This window comes from Marmota monax, unplaced genomic scaffold (assembly GCF_021218885.2).
Source record: "Marmota monax isolate L192 unplaced genomic scaffold, Marmota_monax_Labrador192_F-V1.1 WCK01_AAM20220418_F8-fsc00191, whole genome shotgun sequence".
Lineage (NCBI taxonomy): Eukaryota > Metazoa > Chordata > Mammalia > Rodentia > Sciuridae > Marmota > Marmota monax.
The window spans coordinates 576,002-597,354 of record NW_026693537.1 but is presented as its reverse complement, the minus strand read 5'-3'; the positions used below and the strand labels follow the sequence as shown (position 1 = coordinate 597,354).

Below are 21,353 nucleotides of genomic sequence, written 5' to 3'. Positions count from 1 at the left end.
TGAGAACTGTTTCAATCTTTTGCCTATTTCTAAATTGGGTTATTGTTTTCTTACTATCAGGTTGATTGAGTTACTTACATATTTTGTATGTTAATATCTTACCAGATATATAGTTTACAAATATTTTCTCCCATTCTGTAGGCTCTCTTCATCCTAATTATTTCCATTACTGTACAGAAGCTTTTTAATTTGTTGTAATTCCGTTTGTTTATTTTTGGTTTTATTGCCTGTGCCTTTGAGGTTGTATCAAAAACTCTTATCCATGTCATGAGCTTATCATATACATATTTAGTAGTTGTGTGATTTGGGGTCTTACTTTTAAATCTTTAGTCCACTTTGAGTTGGTTTTGTATATGTGTGAAATAAAGGTCTAATTCATTCTACTGCACATTTAATATTGTTTTCCCAACACCAATTATTGAAGAGACTATCTCTTCTTATGATTCTTTGTACTTCTGCAGTATCAGTTATAATGACTGTCTTTTCGTCTCTGATTTTGAGTCCTCTCTTTCCTTAGTCTATTGATTGGTTGGTTGATTTTTCTCATTTTAAAAATATCCTTTATTTTGTTGGGCTTATTTTCATATTTTACTGTTCTCTTTCATTTATTTCTGCTCTCACCTTTATGTTCTTCTGATTCTAGGTTGAGTTTTTTTCCTTTTTTTTTTTTTTTTTCAGTTCCTTGAGGTGCAATATTTAGAACTGCTTTTGCTGAATTCCATTGATTTGGGTATGTTGTGTTTTGTAAGACAAGTTGGTGTTCGGTGAACACCATAAGGTTTGTTTATCTGGGAAAGTCATTTTTTTGAAGAACTGCTTAGCTTGATACAGTATTGGTTGGCAAGTTTGTTTTGTTTGAATTTTTGTGTTTATTTACTGTTTATTTGATTCACAAAAATTAAAAAATTGTTCATATTAATGGAGTACCACATAATTAGTGTTCAATACACATATATATCACATAATATTCAAATAAGTTTAAACATTCTTCCTCAAATATTGTTTCTTTACAGTGAAGACTTCTAAAATCCTTTCTTCCAATGTTTTGAAATGTACAGCATATTATTGGTATCTGTAATTACCCTACTGTACAGTAGTGCACCCGAGCTTGCTCCTATCTTATAATTATTTAGTACCCTTTGATCAGCCTTTCCTCATTCCTCCTCCAGCTACTTTCCCCATCCTTTGGCAATCAACATTCTCCTAACTTCTATGAGATCAGTTTTTTTTTATATATATATTTCACATAAGTGAGATTATGTGGTGCTTATCTTTCTGAGCCTGGCTTATTTCACTTAATAATGATTTATATTTTCATCCATGTTTGCTACAGATGACAGGATTTCCCATTTGTGGCTGAATAGCATTCCATTGTGTATATGTATCCTGTTTTCTTTATCCATTCATCAGTCAATGGACATTTAGGTTGTTTCCATTTCTTGGCTTTTATGAATAATGCTACAGGGAACATGGGAGTGCAGGTGTCTATTCAACATATTGATTTCATTTCCTTTGTATATATACCCAGTAGTGTGATTGCTGAATCATATGGTAGATCTATTTTTAATATTTTGAGGAACCACCATACTGATTTCCATAATGGCTATACCAATTTACATTCCCACCAACAGTGTTCAAGGGTTCCTTTTTTATCACATCCTCACCAGCATTTGTTATACCTAGTCTTTGAAATTGGCCGTTCTTTACTGGAATAAGGAATAGCTCATTGTGGTTTTGATTTGCATTTCTGCTAATTACTGATGCTAAGCATTTTTTATGTATGTATTGGCCATTTGTATTTTATGTCTATTGAGATTTATTACCCACTTTTTTGTTGTTGTTGTTGATACTGGGGATTAAACCCAGGCTACATCTTCAGCCCTTTTAATTTTTTTTGAGACAGATCCTCTCTAAGTAGCAAGGCCTTGAACTTGGAATCCTCCTACTTTAGCATCCCAAATCTCTGAGGATACAGGTGTATGCCACTGTGCTGGCCTATTACCCACTTTTAATTGGGATATATTGAGTTTTTAGAGTCCCTTATACATTTTAGATATCAGCTTGTTGTCAAATATGTAGTCTGCAAATATTTTTTCCTACTCTATAGGATATTCCTTTATTTCTGGTCTATGTAGATTGTTACCTTTGCTGTGCAGAAATTCATCAGTTTGATATAATCCCATTTGTCAATATTTGCTTTTGAGGTCTTGTCCAAAACATTCGTGCCCATTCCAACCTTCTGAAGTTTCTTCTATGTTTTCTTCTACTGTTTTCATAATTTCAGGTCTTACATTTAAGTCTTTAACCCATTTTGAATTGATTTTTGTAACTGGCTTCCTTAATCTTTATACAAAGAGCCAATTTTCCCAGCACCATTTACTGAAGAGGTTATCCTTTCTCCAGTGCATGTTCTTAGCCTCTTTGTCAAAAAATCAGTTGGCTAGAGATGCATGGGCTTCCTTTTAGGCCCTCTGTTCTGTTCTGTGTGTCTGACTTTATGCCAGTAGCTTCGTGTTCTGATTACTAAAGCTCTGTAATGTTTTGAAGTCAGGTGATATACTGCCCCTTGCTATGTTCTTTTTACTAAGTATGATTTTAGCTATTCTGAGATTTTTGTGCTCTGTATAATTTTTGAATTGTTTTTTTTCTAGTTCCTTGAAGAATGTCATTGGTGTTTTGATGGAGATTGCATTAGATCTGTACATTTTTAATTGTTTTGTTTTTTAGCTTCATAGTAATATGAATGGCTTACCCATTCAGAGCATTCTGAATTTGTTTGTATAATTACTCTTTTTTTTTTTTTTTTTTTTAAATATTTATTTATTTATTTAGTTTTCCGTGGACACAACATTTTTGTTTGTATGTGGTGCTGAGGATCGAACCCGGGCCGCACGCATGCCAGGCAAGTGCGCTACCGCTTGAGCCACATCCCCAGCCCGTTTGTATAATTACTCTTAACCAGTGAGTTTTCTTCTTTCTTAGTAGTATCTGTTTCAGTTTGAAGAACTTCCTTTAGCATTTCTTATGGAATAGGTTTGGTGGAGATATATTCGCTCAGCTTTTGTTTAGGAATGTCTTTATTCCTCTTTCATTCCTAAAGGATATCTTTCTTTTCTGGGTACAGTATTTTTGGTTGACAAGTTTTTTCCTTCAGTACTCATGCCACTTTCTCCTGGTCTGTAAACTTTCTACTGAGAAGTCTGCTGTCAGGAGAATTGTAATACCACGTGATTATTTTTTCTGTCATTTACCTTTGAGAGCTTGATTGTAAGCTGTCTTGGGGTAGATTGGCTTAAATTTTTCTGGTAACCTTTCACTTTTCTGTATAAGGATATTTGTATCCTCTAGGTTTGGAAAGTTTTCTCTTATAATTTTAATAAGTTTTCTATCCCTTTGACATCCTCAAGCCCTTCTTGAACCCAAATTACCTGAATATTTATTCTTTTAGTACTGTCCTAAATTCATAAACTTTCTTGCTCCTTTCTTTTTTCCTTCAACTTTATGTTTTCAAATAGTCTGTCTTCAAGCTAATTCTTTCCTCTGTTTGATCTATCCTGCTATTGATTCTTAGGCTATGTTTTTAATTTGCTGAGTATATTTTGTAGATCAAGGATTTTTTTAGAATTTAAAAAAAACAGCTTTATTGAAATACAATTGATTGCATCTATTTAAAGTGTGAAATTTGATGAGATTTTATTATTGATTCTTTTTATTTATGTATAAAAAGGATACATTTTAACATAATCACAAAAGCACAGAACATAGTTTACTAGATACAGTCTCCAACACTTCTCTCCTCCCCTCCTCTACCCCCTGTTCACTTCCCTCTACTGATCTTCTACAATTTATTTACAGTTTTTTTAAATTAGTGTCTTATGTATATACTTGATATCGGGATTCACTGTGCTATATTCATATATTTACATATGAAAGTTCAGTCGGATTCATTCCACTTGTTCTTTTCTTTTCCCATCCCTCCTTCCTCCCTCTTAATCCCGTTTACCTACTCTACTGATCTTTCCTCTATTTTGATGAAATTCCCTCTCCCTTTTCTTTCTCCTTGTCCTCGCTTTATTTTGGATTGGCTTCTGTATATCAGAGAAAATATTCAACCTTTGACTTTTTGAGACTGGCTTGTTTCACTTACTATGATCGTCTCCAGTTTCTTCCATTTACTGGCAAATGCAGTAATTTCATTCTTCTTTATGACTAATACTCCATTGTGTATATACACCACATTTTCTTTATCCATTCATCTGTTGAAGAGTATCTAGTTTGGTTCCATAGTTGGCTATTATGAATTGTGCTGCTATAAACATTGTGAATTGCTGTATCACTGTGGTATGCTGATTTTTAGATCTTTTGTATATATATTGGGAGTAGGATAGCTGGGTGATATGGTGGTTCCATTTCTGGTTCTATGAGGAACATCCATATTGCTTTCCAGAGTGGTTGCATGAAGTTGCAGTCCTACCAACAGTGTATGAATGTATCCTTTTCTCTACTGCCAACATTTATTATTTGTATTCTTGATAATTATCATTCTGACTAGAATGAGATGTAATCTCAATGTAGTTTTGATTTGCATTTCTCTAATTGCTAGAGATATTGAACATTTTTTCAAATATTTGTTGACAATTTGTATTCTTTTGAGAAGTTTCTCTTTAGTTCTTTTGCCCATTTATTGATTGGGTTTCTTGGTGTTTGTTTTTAGTGTTAAGTTTTTTGAGTTCTGTGTATATTCTAAATATTGATGCTCTGAGGAGCAAGTGGCAAAGATGATCTCCCATTCTCTCTTCATGTTCTCAATTGTTTTCTTTGCTGTGAAGATGCTTTTTAATTTGATGACATCCTACTTATTGATTTTATTCTTGTGCATTAGGAGTGTTAAGAAAATCAGTTATTAAGTCAGTAGGTTCCTGTGCCACCATTTTGGAAGGTTGGGCATATATTTTCTTCTAGCAGTTGCAGAGCTTCTGGTCTAATTCCTAGGTTTTTTTATCCAGTTTCAGATGATTTTTGTGCTGAGTGAGAAATAAGCATCAAATTTTATTCTTCTACATATGGATTTCCAGTTTTCTTCAGCACCATTTGTTTAAAAGGCTATCTTTTCTCCAAAGTTATGTTTTTGGTACCTTTGTCTAGTATGGAATAACTGTATTTCTGTGGGTTTGTCTCTGTGTTTTCTGTTCTGTTCCATTGGTCTTCATGTCTCTTTGGGTGCCAGTACCGTGGTGTTTTTGTTACTATTGCTCTGTTGTATAATTTGAGCTCCATTATTGTGATGCCTTCAACTTCACTTTTCTCACCAAGGATGGCTTTGGCTATTGAATCTCTTATTTTTCCAAATGAATTTCAGCACTCTTTTTCTTTTTTTTTTCCTTTTAAAATATTTATTTTTTAGTTTTAGGTGGACACAATATCTCTATCTTATTTCTATATGGTGCTGAGAATCAAACCCAGTGCCTCATGCATGCTAGGTGAGCGCGCTACCACTTGAGACACATCCCCAGCCCCTCAGCACTACTTTTTCTAGTTCCGTGAAGAATGTCATTCGAATTTTGTGGGGATTGTGTTGAATCTATATAGTGTTTTTGGTAATTGACAATATTAATTCTGCCTATCCAAGAACATAGGAGGTCTTTCCTCTCTTCTAAGGTATTCAGTTTCTTTCTTTAGTGTTCAAAAGTTTTCATTGTAGAGGTCTTTTACCCTTTTGTTAGGTTGATTCCCAAGGTTTGTTGTTGTTGTTGTTGTTGTTATTGTTTGTTTTTTTCATTTTGTTTTGTTTTCAGATTATTGTGAATGGGATAGTTTTCCCAATTTCTTTTCAACCGATTCATTATTGGAGTATAGGAACATAAGTGTTATCTTGTATCCTCTACTTTGCTGAATTTATTTATCATCTCTAAAAATCTTCTGGTGGCATTTTTAGTCTTCTAGATATAGGATCATGTTACCAGCAAACAGATAATTTGTGCTCTTCTTTTCCTATTTGTATCCCTTTAATTTCCTTCTCTTGCCTTATTGCTCTGGCTAGAGTTTCAAGGACTATGTTGAATAGGAGTGTTGAAAGTGGGCATCCTTGTTTTGTTCCTGTTTTTAAAGGAAATGCTTTCAGTTTTTCTCCATTTAGTGTAATTGGCCTTGGGTTTGTCACATATGGCCTTTACAATATTGAGACAAGTTTCTTCTATCCCTCATTTTTCCAGTGTTTTAAACATGAATGGGCGCTATACTTTGTCAAAGGCTTTTTCTATTGATTTACATATGTTGAACCAACCTTGTATCCCTGGGATGAAACCCACTTGATCATGGTGCACTATCCTTTTAATGTGTTTTTGTATGTGGTTTACCAATATTAAGAAATTTTGTATCTATGTTCATGAAGGATATTGACCTGAAATTTTTTTCTTGATATGTTTTAGTTGAGTTTTGGTATGAGGGTGATACTGGTTTTGTAGAATGATTAGCAGTGTTCCCTCTTTTCTATTTCATGGAATAATTTGAGAGGTATTGATATTAGTTTTTTAAGTTCTGGTACAGCTCAACTGAGAATCCATCCAGTTCTGGGTATTTCTGTTTTGGAAGGCTTTTGATAGCTGCTTCATTTCCATTACTTGATAATGATTTGTTTAAGTTTTCTGTAGCCTCATGGTTCAATTTGGGTAGGTCATATGTCTCTAGGAATTTGTCAATATCTTCAAGATTTTTTAGCTTATTGAAGTGCAAATTTTCAAAATAGTTTCTGGTAATCTTCGGGATTTCAGTAGTGACTGTCATGATACTTCATCTCTACTTTTGTTAATTTTCTCTATTTGGGTTAGTTTGACTAAGGGGTTTTCAGTCTTGTTTATGCTTTCAAAAATGAACTCTTCATTTTATTGATCTTATGTATTGTTTTTTATTCTCAATTCCATTAATTTCTGATGTGATTTTTATTATTTCCTGTCTTTTGCTGATTTGGGTGTTTGTTCCTTTTCTGGGGCCATGTTAGGTTATTTATTTGACATCTTTCTAATATTTTAATGTATAAACTCAGTGTTATAAACTTTCCTCTTAGCACTGCCTTCCTACTGTCCCAGAGATTTTGATGTTTCATCACTATTCTCATTAATTTCTAAGAACGTTCTTATTTTTCCCCTGACTTCTTCTGGTATCTATTTATCATCTAAAAGTGTATTGGGGGGTGCAGGTACCTGGAAATTGAACCCAGGGATGCTCAACCACTGAACTACATCTCCAGCCCTTCTCTATTTTTATTTTGAGACAAGACCTCACTAAGTTGCTTAGGGCCTCACTAAGTTGCTGAGACTGGTTTTGAACTTGCAGCCTCAGCCTCCTAAGCTTCTGGGATTACAGGTGTGCACCACCATGCCCAGCCAAAAGTGTATTATTTAATCTCCAGGTGTTAGAGAATTTTCTGTTTTGTATCTTACCATTGATTTCTCCTTTCATTCTATTATGATCTGATAGAGTGAAGGTATTATCTCCATTTTTTTCATATTTGCTAAGATTTGTTTTGTAACCTAAAATATATCTGTTTCCTAAAATATTTCATATGTTGCTGAGAAGAAAATGAATTAAATCATTGATGGATGAAATGTTCTTTATATGTCTGTTAGGTCCAGATTATTGTATTTTTTAGTTTAGTAGAATCTTTAGTTTATGTCTGGAAGATCTATGTTGTGATGATAGAGGTCTGTTAAAGTCACCTGACATTATTTTATTGTGGTCTGTTTGATTCTTAGTTTTGAGAAGGATTTGTTGTATATATATAGATGTACCATTGTTTGGGACATAAATATTTACTATCTACTTTGTCTGGTAAAAGAGTAGCTACCCTTGCTTGTTTTCAAGTTCCTTTTGCATTGTATGTCTTTTCTCATCCTTCACTTTCAGACTGTGGATGTCTGTGCCTGTGAGTTGATAAACAATATTGTTAAGTCTTGTTTTTTAATCCAATCTGTCAATATATGTCTTTTGATTAAAGAGCTTAGACCATTTACATCCAGTATTGTTATGCAGAGATGCTACTTATTTGTGCCATTTGATGTATTTCTAAGTTGGACTTTATTCTCCTTTAATTGACTATTCATCACTGTTTTTTTTTTAATTACTTCATGAAATATTTGAGTATGTTTTGTAGTACAGTCTTCCTGGTTATGAATTCTTGTAGCTTCAGTTTATCATGGAAGGTTATTTCATCTTAAATTCTGAAGCTAGCTTTTGCCTAGGTATAGTATTCTTAGTTGGCATTCATTTTCTTTCAGAGCAAAGTATATGTTATTTCAAACCCTCCTGGTGTTTAGGGTCTGGGTTGAGAAATCAGTTGAAATCTGCATTGGTTTACCTCTAAATGTGACCAGGTGCTTTTCTCTTGCAGTTGTTAAAATTCTATCCTTATTCTGTATGTTAGGCATTTTTATTATTATGTGTCTTAGAGTAGATCTGTTGTGATTTTATATATTTGGAGTCCTATATGCTTTTTATATCTGAATTTCCATCTCATTCTTAAGGTTTGGAAAAATTTCAGATATTATTTCATTGAAAAGATTGTGTATCCCATTATTTTGTATTTCAGAGCCTTCATCTATCCCAATAAGTCTTAAATTTGGCTTGTTTGTTTGTTTTTGTATCGGGGATTGAACCCAGGGGCACTTAATCCATGAGCATGTCCTTAGCCCTTTTTATTTTCTTTTTTGAGATGGGGTTTCCTAAGTTGCTTAGGGCCACCAAGTTGTTGAGACTGACTTTGGATTTGTAATCCTCTTACCTCAGCCTCTCAAGATGCTGGGATTATAGAGACATGATATGATGCCTGGCATAAATTTGGCCCCTTGATGTTATCCCAGATTTCTTGAATATTCTGGTCATAGTCTCTTAACATCTTTTCTTTATGGTTGGCTTTATTTTCAAGATTATATACCTGAAAATCTGTCTTCAAAATTGTCTAATTTATAGGTGATGCTTTCCATTGAATTTTTAATTGGCTTTTTTTGAGTCTTTCATTTCCAGAATTTCTGTTTGATTCTCAGAATCTCTCTTCATTGAAAGTGATCTTTCACTTCCTTATTTTCTCTCTAATTTTATTGTTTACATCTTCTTTTAGCTTATACAACATTTTAATTATGAACTTTCTAAATTCTTTCTCTGACATTTCCTCCACTGTGTTGTCAATGGAGTCAGTTGTTGAAGCATTATTGGCTCTCAATTTTACCTATCTCCTGGAATAGTTATCACTTCTACTCTGTGAATTTCTTTCTCTTAAGAGCCCTAGGTTGGGTGAATATCCATCTATTGATGTTTTAAGTCAGTGTGTGACCACTGCTTGATCCATTATCAGCACCACTTTGAGAGGTGCCACTGAACCCTATTTACTACAATCACTTGAGAGCCAAGCCTCATATTGTTTAAACTTAGGAAAACCAAAAAGCTTGTTGATACTGTTCTCCCAGTTCCTCAAATCCAGGTATAAACTTTGTAGTAAAGTTCTGGGGTAGGTTGAAAAATAAGTTATTAAATTTAGCAAAATTGCTATAACATTAAATGAGGACTAAAAGGAGAAAAGAAGAAAGATTGGGCAAAAAAGAGAGAAAGAAAATATAGAAAAGAATAATGTACACCAAAGTAGAAAGGAGAAATGAATGGTGGCTGTTTGTGGTAGTAGCAGATAATATAAGAGGACAAATAAACAAAGATAGAAAGGTTGATTCCAATTAATGCTTTAAATAATTAGAGAACATGCATTCAGCCAGGCACTGTGGAGCATGCCTGTCATCCCAGCAACTTGGGAGGCTGAGGCAGAAGGATCACAAGTTCAAGGTCAATGTCAGCAACTTAGCAAGGTGCAAGCAACTTAGCAAGACCCTGTCTCAAAAAGTAAAAAGGGCTGGGAATGTAGCTCAGAGGTAAAGTGTCCCTGTTTTCAACCAAAAGAAAAAAAAGAAGAAGAAGAAGAAGATATACAATCAAATGGGTTAAAGATAAATTGCAATATTGGCCTTTAGGGTAATAACTGTCAATCAAGTTAGAGAATGATATATGTGATCTCAGTTGACATTAGAGTTATTTATAATAAACCATGCAAAGGTGAAGAAAATTCTTGTTGAATCTTGGTTTGGATTTCATTTGACATTTAGCAGGTGTCCATCATTCTTTGACTGTGGATCCCTCCAGAGTTGCTAGGGCACAGGAGTCACTTCCCTAGTTCCTATGGACTACCCACCAACTGGTTCTGGTTTGCCACCTCAGGGGCCTGCAGCTGACTGCTCCGAGGGTGCAGTGTTTTGTCTGTTGTGTGCAGGAATTCAGGATGCAGGCTATCATATGTGGACCATCCCTGTGCTCCTACATCATGGGTGTGGTGACCCATGCTTCCAAGCCGTCTCATACCCTTGAGCTCACAGCCTGCTAAGATTAGCAGTAACACTGGAGTAGGGCAGTGGCCCACATTGCTATGGGCTGCCTATTGCTGAGGTAGATTTGTGGCCCAAGACCACTGCAATTTGTCACAAGTGATGCCAGCTGGAATAGCAATCTGATGGACTAGGGCTATGTGTCTTACCCATGCATTAGAACTATTCCACAGGTTCCATTCACAAGAAGGCCTAAGGATAGGGACCATTAGGATCTGCTGAGTATCAGGTTTTAAATTATCCAGTACTGAGATCCAGGGCAAACTCTTGTGCTTACTGAACTGTCCTATCCCCAGCATGTGGGGTCTTACACCATGCTATGCATTGTTGAAGGCAGACTTCTCCAATCCAGGCTGATGGTAAGATGGGTTGTGCCTGAGTCTCACATCCACAAGGACCTGAATAGCTCAAGGGTGCACTAGGGTCCATGCCACAGCGGGCAGTGATGCCGGCCAAAACATAGTTCATCCCACTTGGATGCAGGTCTTTGCTTTGTGCTGGAGTAGTGCTCCCCTTCTGGAGCACTGGCCTGGTGATAACTGTGCTACCTGGGGTTGGAGAGATGGGTAGTGGAAATAACCCCTTGTCTGTCAAGGCTGGTGTTGAGCTTGGTTGTACTTAAGTCTCCCAGCTGCAAGTAGCCTGCACTGGGTGTGCCTGTGGTCCATTCTAAGGCTGGAACTGATGTAGGGCAAAACTCAAGTGTATTACTGGCACACAGGTCTCCACCAAGCGCCAGGGCTGTTCTAGAGTCTCCATCTGTGAGGTGTGGCCTGTGTATAAGGCCTTCAGTTTCTACCCCAGTGTTTGGTATCACCTCAGCAGGACTGGTACTAGACTCCAAGGCTCTCTGCTAGCTTTTGTACCCTACTTTCCAGTAAGTAAAGTCTTGTCTCCTCTTTATTGCCTAAGGAAAAGTGGTAGCGGGAGTTGGCCTCCTGGCCTAACTCAATTCCATAGGCTCAGTCCTGGGTGTTGTCCTGACAGTAGGGGTTGGGTTTTTGCCCAGCCTAGGTTTCACCATGGCAGGCCTGGTACTAGATTTTAAGTTCAAGGCCTGGACTTAATTCTCTCTCCATGTAGAGCTGCTTGGAGTTGGCAGGTGTGACAAGGGCATCTCTTTTCCTTCTTCAATGCTTTTTTTCCATTTTGTTATACTGCAGGCACCTGATTTTCTTAGCACTTGAAGGTAGTTTGGTGCATAAGTAGCTGTGAACAGTTTGGTATTTCTATAGAAAGAGATTACAGGAAAATCTTAATTCAAGTGTCATCTTGTTATGCCCCCTTTTTAAATTGAAACGTACTTCTTTACAATGTATATTATAGTAACCCAATACATGTATGTATACAGTGTACCTCAATCAAATTGGGGTAATAAGCACTTCCATCTCCTCAAATATAAATTATTTTTATGTGCTGGGAATTTCATATTTCTAGTCATTTTTAAATAGCATAAATCATTTTTTAACCAGTAGTCACTCTGCTGTGCTATAGAAAACCAGAACTGATGGCACCTAAGGCAGGGTGGAATCTTGCCATGGGTGTTGTAGCAGCTCGGGGGTTCTGGAGGGTAGGGGACATCCAATGTGAGTTCCCTTTTAGGAGACGGGCAGCCACTCTTAGCCAGCTTCCCAGATTGTACTTAAAGCTTGTAAGGACCATGGAAGTTTGTAGTTAGGATGCCAGTCTCCTGGTGCGATGGCAGTTGCTGGTATTTCCTGCTTCCCTTTTATTAGCAGTGTGGAGCTCCTCGGACTGGACACTAGGATTGAAGTTGTGATTTACTTTGTTCTTTTCTCCATGTTGCCTTTCTAATTCTCCTTGCTTTTTAGAGTTCTCATCACTTCCTTGCTCATTTCCAGAGTTCTTCTATAATCACTCTCCTTGAAATATAGGTTTTCCTTGATTGCCCTGGTTCTCTGTGGTAGAGTTGCATGCAGAGCACCTCTCTTTAGCCATGTTGGATCCTTCATCTTCAACTGGCAGGTTGTTGGTTTTGTTTTTGTTTTTGTTTTCCTTTTAGCACTCGAACTATATTGTCCTACATTCTCTTGGTCTTTTAAGTTTCTGTTGAGACGTCTGCTGCGAGGCATATTGGAACTTCCTTACAAGTCATTTGCTTTTTTTCTTTCTTTCCTTTTATTTTTTTTTTCTGATTTCAGTATCCTCTTTTTGATCTTTAACAGTTTGATTATGATATGTCATGAAAGAGTCTTATTTGGGTTTGTATCTGATTGGAATTTTTTGAACTTCACATACCTGGATATTTATCTTTCTCTAGGTTTGGAAAGTTGTCTACTGTTATTTCTTTAAATAAGGTCTTTACCAGGGCTGAGGATGTAGCTGAGTGGAAGAGCACTTGCCTGGTACATGCAAGGCTCTGGGTTCAATCGTCAGCAAAGAAAAAGAAGGAAAGAAAAGCTTTCTATTCTTTTTTCATTCTCTACTCTTTTGAGCACCACTAATTACTACGTTTGCTCTTTTGATACTATCCCATAAGTTTCCTGACCTACCTTCATTTTTTTCTTTTTTCCTCTTCTTGACTGTTCAAATAACCTATCTTCACAAATTCTTTTGCTTGATCACTTCTTCTGTTGATGCTCTGTTGAATTGTGTCATTCATTGTATTTTTCAGCTCAGGATTTCAGATTTTTTTCATTCAATTTCTGTTAAATTTATCAGAGTCCTGTCCTACCATCTTGATCTGCCCTCTCTCCCACAGTGATCTCTTTTTGGGGGGTACAAAATAAGGACTCTTTACCACTGAGCCATTTTAATTTTTCATTTTGAGATGGGGTCTTGCTAAGTTGCTCATGCTGGGCTTGAACTTGTGATCCTCCTGCCATAACCTCCCAAGTCTCTGGGATTAGGCATGCACCACCATGCCTGACATTCCCACAGTGATCTTTTATTTATTTATTTATTTATTTATTTTGCTATTGATGGACCTTTATTTTATTTATGTGTATATGGTGCTGAGAATCGAACCCAGTGCCTCACACATGCTAGGCAAGCACTCTACCACTGAGCCACAACCCCAACCCCACCACAGTGATCTTTTAAAAGCATAAATCATGCATAAAATGCTCCATTGGCTTCCATCTTGTATAAATAGTCACTCCCTGCTATAAGGTACTTACCTCATCTGTTCCTTACTACCTGTTAGATTATGTAGTCTCTTCTCACCTTGCTGCAGCCACATGCTACTTCTGACTCTTAGCTGAGCCCACAGGTCACCCTTTGGCCTCTGAGCCTTGTACTTATTGTGGCTGCTGCCCAGCATACTCTTTCCCATCCCGGCAATACCTTCCCAGAGACCTCTCCCAGCCATTTTCTCTGAAGTAGTCTGTTTCCTCAACACATTATCATTCCTGTCCACTTATTCTACTTTGTCAATTGAATTTTTGTACTGAGTATACTGCCTGAAAGTTTTCTCTCTCATTTTACTTTTTTATCATTAAAGGAACAGAGCCTTTCCCTTGCCTTTTATTCTCTCCCTTAGAACTGTGCCATGCAGGTGCTTAATAAATACTTGTTGAAAAAAGGATAGTTGATAGCAGAAATTTTTACGGCTACCTATAGGTTACCTTTTTATATTTGATGTTGTCCTTTTTTTTTTTTTTTTTTAAACCTAGAGACCCTGAAATATGGCGTCTGGCCTGCCTGAAAGTGTGGGGCAGAAGCTGTATTAAACTTGTTCCTTACTCATCATGGAGAGAGATGTTTTTAGAACGGCCTCGTGTTCGATTTGATGGTAAGTTGGACCCTAGAACCCAGGAGAAATAATGATATGTGATGTATTTGATAATTACATGATTTTAATTTTCTGTAATAAATATAAGTACTATGAGCATATTTAAAGGAAACAATAAAAATAAAGCTGGATATGTGTTATGATTGTAACTTTTAAAGTTTTATTTATGTGCTTTTAAAATTTTTTTGTTGTTAATAGGCGTGTATATCAGTAAAACTACATATATTCGTCAAGGGGAACAGTCTCTTGATGGTTTCTATAGAGCCTGGCACCAAGTGGAATATTACAGGTACAACTGTAGTAAACTGAGTGAGTGGAAAATTCTCTCTCCAAGTATTAGCTCAATAGTTATTTGGTCTGCTCTTTGTCACATTTGGTTTATCCACAAAAGCCCCTTGGTGTTTTTATCCAGTGTTATGACATAGAAACTGCGCTCAAACCAAAAGTTTAATGTAAATTATGTAATTCCTTCTGGCCTCTAAATATATTTTCAAGCTCTCCTTTTCTTTTGTCATGGCTTTACCTATTTACTTTTTCAAATAGCTTTTTTTTTTTTATTTAAAATTTTTTTGTTGTCAGTGGATCTTTATTTTATTTATTTATATGTGGTACTGAGAATCGAACCCAGTGCCTCACATATTCTAGGCAAGTGCTCTGCCACTGAGCCACAATCCCAGCCCTCAAATAGCTTTTTATCTAGCCATAGTTATTCACAGTTCACCAAATATTACTGTCATTGAGAAATAGATGTATGTATTAATTATCAGATTTTACTTTTTGTGTGACATTAATTAGTGCTTTAGAAAAGCAAAGAACTTTAATAAAAGAGCAATATTTCATTTTTATTCAGTGAGTGAAATTAAGTTTACCAGTTCCCCCTAAGGGAAATGGGAAAAAAACAAAACCAACTGGACTAACAGATTGTCCATCAAATTTTGCTTCAGTGATATTTTTTCAGTTTTTTGGCCCATGGTATTTCAGTTTTGGTTTCAAAACCATGAACAGGTTTAGATACTGAAAAATAAGGACTTGTTTTATGCTTTGTGTGTATAGTATGCTTTGATTTTTAAATTTTCCTTTTTCTTTTTTTTTTTTAATATTTTGTAGTTGTAGATGGACACAATACCTTTATTTTATTTACTTATTTTTATGTGGTGTTGAGGATCAAACCCAGTGCCTCACACATGCTAGGCAAGTACTCTGTCACTGAGCCACAACCCCAGCCTGGTGATTTTTTTTTTTTTAATGTAGATACATAAGATTCTTTCCTGATGGCCATGTGATGATGTTGACAACCCCTGAAGAGCCTCAGTCCATTGTTCCGCGTCTAAGAACTAGGAATACCAGGTAGTATTTTTTTGTAACTTTCTATGCAGTTCACATTTTCAGGTTCATGTAAGCTAGTGCTTACATTAATATTGGATTATTAATCCTGGATAATCAAAAAAGCAATCATGGGGGTGGGGAAGACAGTTGTGAAAATACCAGGGCCTCTTCCAAGAGAATATACTTTAGTAGGTTTGGGGGGACTTGGAATCAAGGTTCACTTATAACCTGATTGTCTTTAGGCAAGTTGAGTAAATGCTATTGTAATTCATAACTTCCTAGATTACTTAAATACTCACAGTAACTGATAAATAAAGTGTTGTTTTTATTTTTTAGAACCGATGCAATTCTGCTGGGTCATTATCGCTTGTCACAAGATACAGACAATCAGACCAAAGTATTTGCTGTAATAACTAAGAAAAAAGAAGAAGTGAGTATGCAAGGTGGAATTGAGAATTTTCATTTAACTATTGATTCAAGCATTCTCAGAATAAAGTGCTGTTTTATTATACTACTTCACAAAATATATGGCAACTTAAAGTATCTGAGGGGAGCTGGAGAGTTTCCTTTTTTTAGTCTAGTGATTTTATACATGAAAGGTAAAGCCAAAATCTCCTGTGAAAAAATTAAACCTGAATATATTTTCTGTCTCTTCTCACTTTGAATCATAGAGGTTTTTTCTTTCTAAGTTAGCCATATAGTAAATATAAAGGTATCTTGGAGAGAATTTCAGTTTCTACTAGAAATCTGCTTTCCTTCCTCCTGTTCTTGCAGAAAAAAAAAAAAATGCTAAGCAAATGTGATTACTGATATATTCTGTATTCTAGAGTACTTTAAATTCTCTTAACAGATTGAAGACCTAATTTTTTTTAAATTTTTTATTATTGGTTGTTCAAAACATTACATAGTTCTTGATATATCATATTTCACACTTTGATTCAAGTGGGTTATGAACTCCCATTTTTACCCCGTATACAGATTGCAGAATCACATCAGTTACACATCCATTGATTTACATGTTGCCATACTAGTGTTTGTTGTGCTCCGCTGCCTTTCCTATCCTCTACTGTCCCCCCTCCCCTAGACCTAATTTTTTATACAACTTTCTCCTTATGTATTTTTTTAAATCCTGGTTAAAAAACATAATGTGTATGTAAGAAATCAGTTGGTAGGTAAGTAGAATAAGTATTTGCCTATTGCCTTTGTAAATAGTAGGTTTCGAAAGGAATTTGTTGTATGAAATCCCTCTTCTCTAGCCTCATGTATCAAAATAGGGCAGCATTTCATCTGTGAGTCCTCTCTGCTTGTAACCACCTGTCACTAGCTTCTCTGCCTCCCTGAGAATGCAGGGCAGCAGTCTAAGGAACAGAGATAACTGCTTTGACTACAACCAAGAGTGTTCTGAGGTCAAAATTGGGAATTATAAGACTCTAGTTGAGTAGGCTCTGTCTAATATAAGTGTTTAGGAAATACCATGAAGATTTTCAGTTTTCTTTTATAATGAAACCATTCACAGTGTTTCCATTTTTGTGCTTTAGCGTTTACAAAAGTGTGATTTAATGAACCTTGTCACATCTATTTCTCCATTAAGTTTTACTCTGCACTTTTTCTGCAGCTTGTACCAGTTTATCACATTCTAATAAAATATTCCTAGTGTTTTTTAGTAGAAGGAAGTACTAGGTTTAAGGGATGGTAGTTTAACTTTGGTTAATTTGTTTGACCTCTCTGGATCTTCTTTTCTTCAGCCATTAGTAGAAATAATGCAGTCATGTTTAACACATGGAGTTATTATGATGATGGGGGAAACCTTATATTTTTAGAGTGCCTGCCATTTTTCAAAGAACTTGTACACTTTTATATAAGTGATGCCCAAGACAGCTCTCTATTTTGTGCAAATATTGTTACTTCCAGTGTTACTCTTACATAATATATCACATAAATGTTTATATACAAGTGTAATAGCTTTGTTATTGCTCATGCACCTTTTCTTTTACAGAAACCACTTGACTACAAATATAGATATTTTCGTCGTGTCCCTGTACAAGAAGCAGATCACAGTTTTCATGTGGGGCTACAGCTGTGTTCCAGTGGCCACCAGAGGTTCAACAAACTCATCTGGATCCATCATTCTTGTCACATTACCTACAAGTAGGTGAATGCAATAAAAAGTACCAAAATTAGCATAAATGTATAGTTAATATCCAGCTCAGGAAACTCTTAAATGTTTTCAATTTGCGTAACAAAGCAAAACCACAATGTAATACTACTGCAAACCAAAAAAAAAGGCCAAAATTAAAAAGGCTAAGCCTAAGTGAAGAAGTAGAGCATGCAGAGCACTCTCACAGTGAATTGGTACTACCATCATGGAAATGAAATTGGCATTTTATTACTTACTTATTCATTGACATACTCAAGGCACTTTTAAATTTCCAGATCATTTTTACTCTCCTACAGTTCAGTATTATTTTTTAGAATTCCTTAAGATGAATCAATGGAAATAAAATGAAAAATAATAAGATTTCATGTACTTCAAAGTCAAACATAGTAGGTGACTTGTGTTTAAAGGTCCTTATGAGGTAGGATTTAACCTGTATGGAATAATCAATGAACTGAAGGATGTGTGTGAAAAAGGAGCAGTACAAAAATAAGTTAAATAAAACAAAGGAATTGGAAGTGAAATACCAACTCATGTTGATAAATTAAAGTTAGCAGTGGTAGATTTGAAAGAATATCTGTATATGACTAAGGATTCACCATTCAGATTGAATCAAAAATCCTGAAAGTTTGCAATCTTGACATATTATTGAAAACTTTCCTCGTTACATTTCCACCTTACATATGACTTTTCCCTACTTATTTGGATAAGCTCTGACAACTGAGAATATTTTTCTTTGTATACCTTAGCTACCAGTCCTTTTTGCTTCTGTTTGTAATTTGGTGCAAAGAAAGAAAAGCCATTAAGTAGAACCAAGCTAATACTTATTAGCTATATTTCATGCTTGACCCATAGAAAACTGGGACTAGGTATTTTAGTTTGTTTGTTTTGTTCTGGTTATTGATTGTTTTGATAGTATTGAGGATTAAATACAGGGCCACTTTACCACTGAGCTACATCCTCAGTCCTTTTGAGATAGGGTCTTGCTTGAAGCTGGCTTCAAACTTGCAGTCCTCCTGCCTCTGCCTCTAAAGTAGCTGGGATTGTAGGCAAGTGCCACTGCACTCACTAGGATCTGTTTTTAGGACAAAAAGGATATTATAATAGGTGTTGTTTGAAGCTACTAGTGATCACATTGATTTACTTTAATATTTGCAAAATCACTTAAATTTTCTGCTTATGTCTCTTTTTAGTGGGAACAGTGTAATAAAAGGCTGTGGTAGCATAATTTATCATCTGCTTTTCTTCTTCTTCACCTGTTATTTTTCCGTTGTGGAAGCAAGTATTTTGTTCTAGGAATATAATTTATTTTGAAACATATTTTAACAAGAGTTTTAAATTATCTATATGTATCTTAGAAATTCTCTTAGGAATATTTAGGAATATGTTTGAAGGACATAATAAAAGTACCACATTGTAGGGTACAGTAGCATATACCTATAATCCCAACTACTTATGAGGCTCAGGCAGGAGAATCCCAAGTTTGAAGTGAACTTGGGCAATTGAGTGAGACCCTTTCTTAAGATAAAATGAAAAAGGCTGGGGTTATAGCTCAGTGATAGAACAATTGCCTAGCATGCATGAGACTCTCAGTTCCATCCACTGCACCACACACACACAAAAAAAAACCAAACCATTTTAAGATTGCCAAATACCAAAAACAACCTGAATCTCCAAAAGAAGAATTAAATAAATTGTTCAGACAGGCAGTATAATGTAGAGGAAACAGGATTACTGTTTTACTTTTTCATTACTGTGAGACCAAAATACCTCATAAGAACAACTTAGAGGAGAAAAAGTTTATTTGGGGCTCATGTCTCAGTCCATAGACAGCCAACTTCATTGCTCTGGGCCTGAGGTGCAGCAGCACATCATGGTGGAAGTGCCCAGAGGAGTAATGATGGAGTCAAAAAGCAGAGAGAGGAAGGGGCCTCTGAATGAACAACCTTTCTATGCCATGCCCCCAGTGACCAAACTCTCCAGTCAGACCCCCACCTATCTACAGGTAGCACCCAGTCCATTCAAACAAGGACAGAATGATTATGTTGCAGCTCTCACAATCCAATCATTTTACCTCTAGACATTCCTGTATTAACAGGAGTTTTGGGGGAACACCTTCTCTCCAAACCATAATAATGATGGAGTATGATCCCTCCATAGACAGGTGCTTGGGAAAAGCATGAGAAGTACTTCATATGGGTGGTAGAACAATTAGTAACCTTTATACTTTCCTAAATTTTCTAAATGTTCTACAGTGTGCCTAAGTTACTTAGAACTTACTGAGATAAATTAAAAATTAAAAAGTTAATGATGCATAAAATAAACTCACCCCTACAAACACAGAAGGTTTCTAAAGGAGTTGGAATTTTCCTGTTAGTCAGCTTTTCATCACTATGAGAAATAACTGAGGAGGAAAGATTTATGTTTCAGAGGTTATCAGTCCGTGGTGGGACAGCTCCATTGCCTTGGGCTGAGGTAAGGCAGGGGAAGATTGCTCTCCTCTCGGCAGCCAGGAAGCAGAGAAAGAGAAAAAGGAAGGTTCCAGAGACAAGAAATTTCCTTCCAGGACATGCCTCTAACTAGGCCTCACCTCCTATAGTTTCTGTCACCCTCTATAATGCCATCAGATTGTTCATCAGTGAGTTAACCCACTGATGAGCTCAGACCTCTCATAATTTCAGTCACTTTCCACAAGCTCCACCTTTGAACATTGATGCATTGGTGACCAAGCCTTCAACAAATGAGCCTTTGGGAGATGTTCCGATCCATACCAGTACTAATAATTTTGTGTTTTCTTTCCAGATCAACTGGTGAGACTGCAGTCAGTGCTTTTGAGATTGACAAGATGTACACCCCCTTGTTCTTTGCCAGAGTAAGGAGTTATACTGCTTTCTCGGAAAGACCACTGTAGAGCCTCAAGTCCAGTCCCATCACTGTTGCATGAATAAAAGTATATAGTGCAAAAGAGCACCTAAGTTATAAATGTACATATATATATATATGGAATTGGAACTTATTTTAAATTGTTGGAATTCTTTTAAGAAGAGTATAAATTGATTATTTTTTTTATTTAAAGGGATAGTTGATTCTTGGGGTGTTTTGTTTTGAAATTATAAGTATTATGTTATGAACAACCTTAATAGAGGTTTTAATCGTGTCCTTTTTCAAGCAAATTTCCATCACATAAATTGTCTTCTGCCTGATCATTTTAATATCTAATTGCATCAGGAGAGAGCTTTACCGAATAAGTATTTTATTTCCTGCATGACATAGTGTCTTTGCACTAAGGCTCAAAGTGTGAAAACTTGTTCTGGATTTGTTTGAAACTGTTGAACCAATAAAGATAAATGTTTCTTTCAAGGAAATATATTTCACTAAAAATGTGAGATTATTTAATAAACAGTCCTAGGATAGCCAGCAAAGACTTAAAAAACACTGCCTTATTTCAATATTCATCTTTATATTTAGTTGAAACTATGTTCTGACTTCATCCAGGTACTATACAAGTGTGTGTCAAAGAGTGAATCCCTAAGGACTGGAACTCTTCAACAAGCTCATCTGACTCAAATCTGCTTCCAAATTCATATTGACATTAAAAAAAAAAAGTTCCCACAATTCAGTATGAGGCATTTTAGAGAGTTCATATGTTAAGACTGATTGTGTCCCTGGGTTTTCATCCCCATCATCAATTTTCAAGTTA

At 35.8% G+C, this 21,353-nt stretch overlaps 1 protein-coding gene across 1 annotated transcript in view; it reads left to right on the top strand.

Annotated features, from left to right (window-relative positions):
* Fbxo9 (F-box protein 9) overlaps positions 1–21,018 on the top strand; it is a 40,773-nt gene extending 19,755 nt beyond the window's left edge. Inside the window, exons 8-13 of the mRNA XM_046458591.2 lie at positions 14,054–14,172; positions 14,371–14,461; positions 15,424–15,519; positions 15,835–15,928; positions 17,495–17,646; positions 20,456–21,018. Of these exons, the coding sequence (XP_046314547.1) occupies positions 14,054–14,172; positions 14,371–14,461; positions 15,424–15,519; positions 15,835–15,928; positions 17,495–17,646; positions 20,456–20,564 (661 nt within the window). The 3' untranslated portion in view covers positions 20,565–21,018. The remainder of the gene's footprint in view (positions 1–14,053; positions 14,173–14,370; positions 14,462–15,423; positions 15,520–15,834; positions 15,929–17,494; positions 17,647–20,455) is intronic.
* The last annotated feature ends 335 nt before the right edge of the window (positions 21,019–21,353 follow it).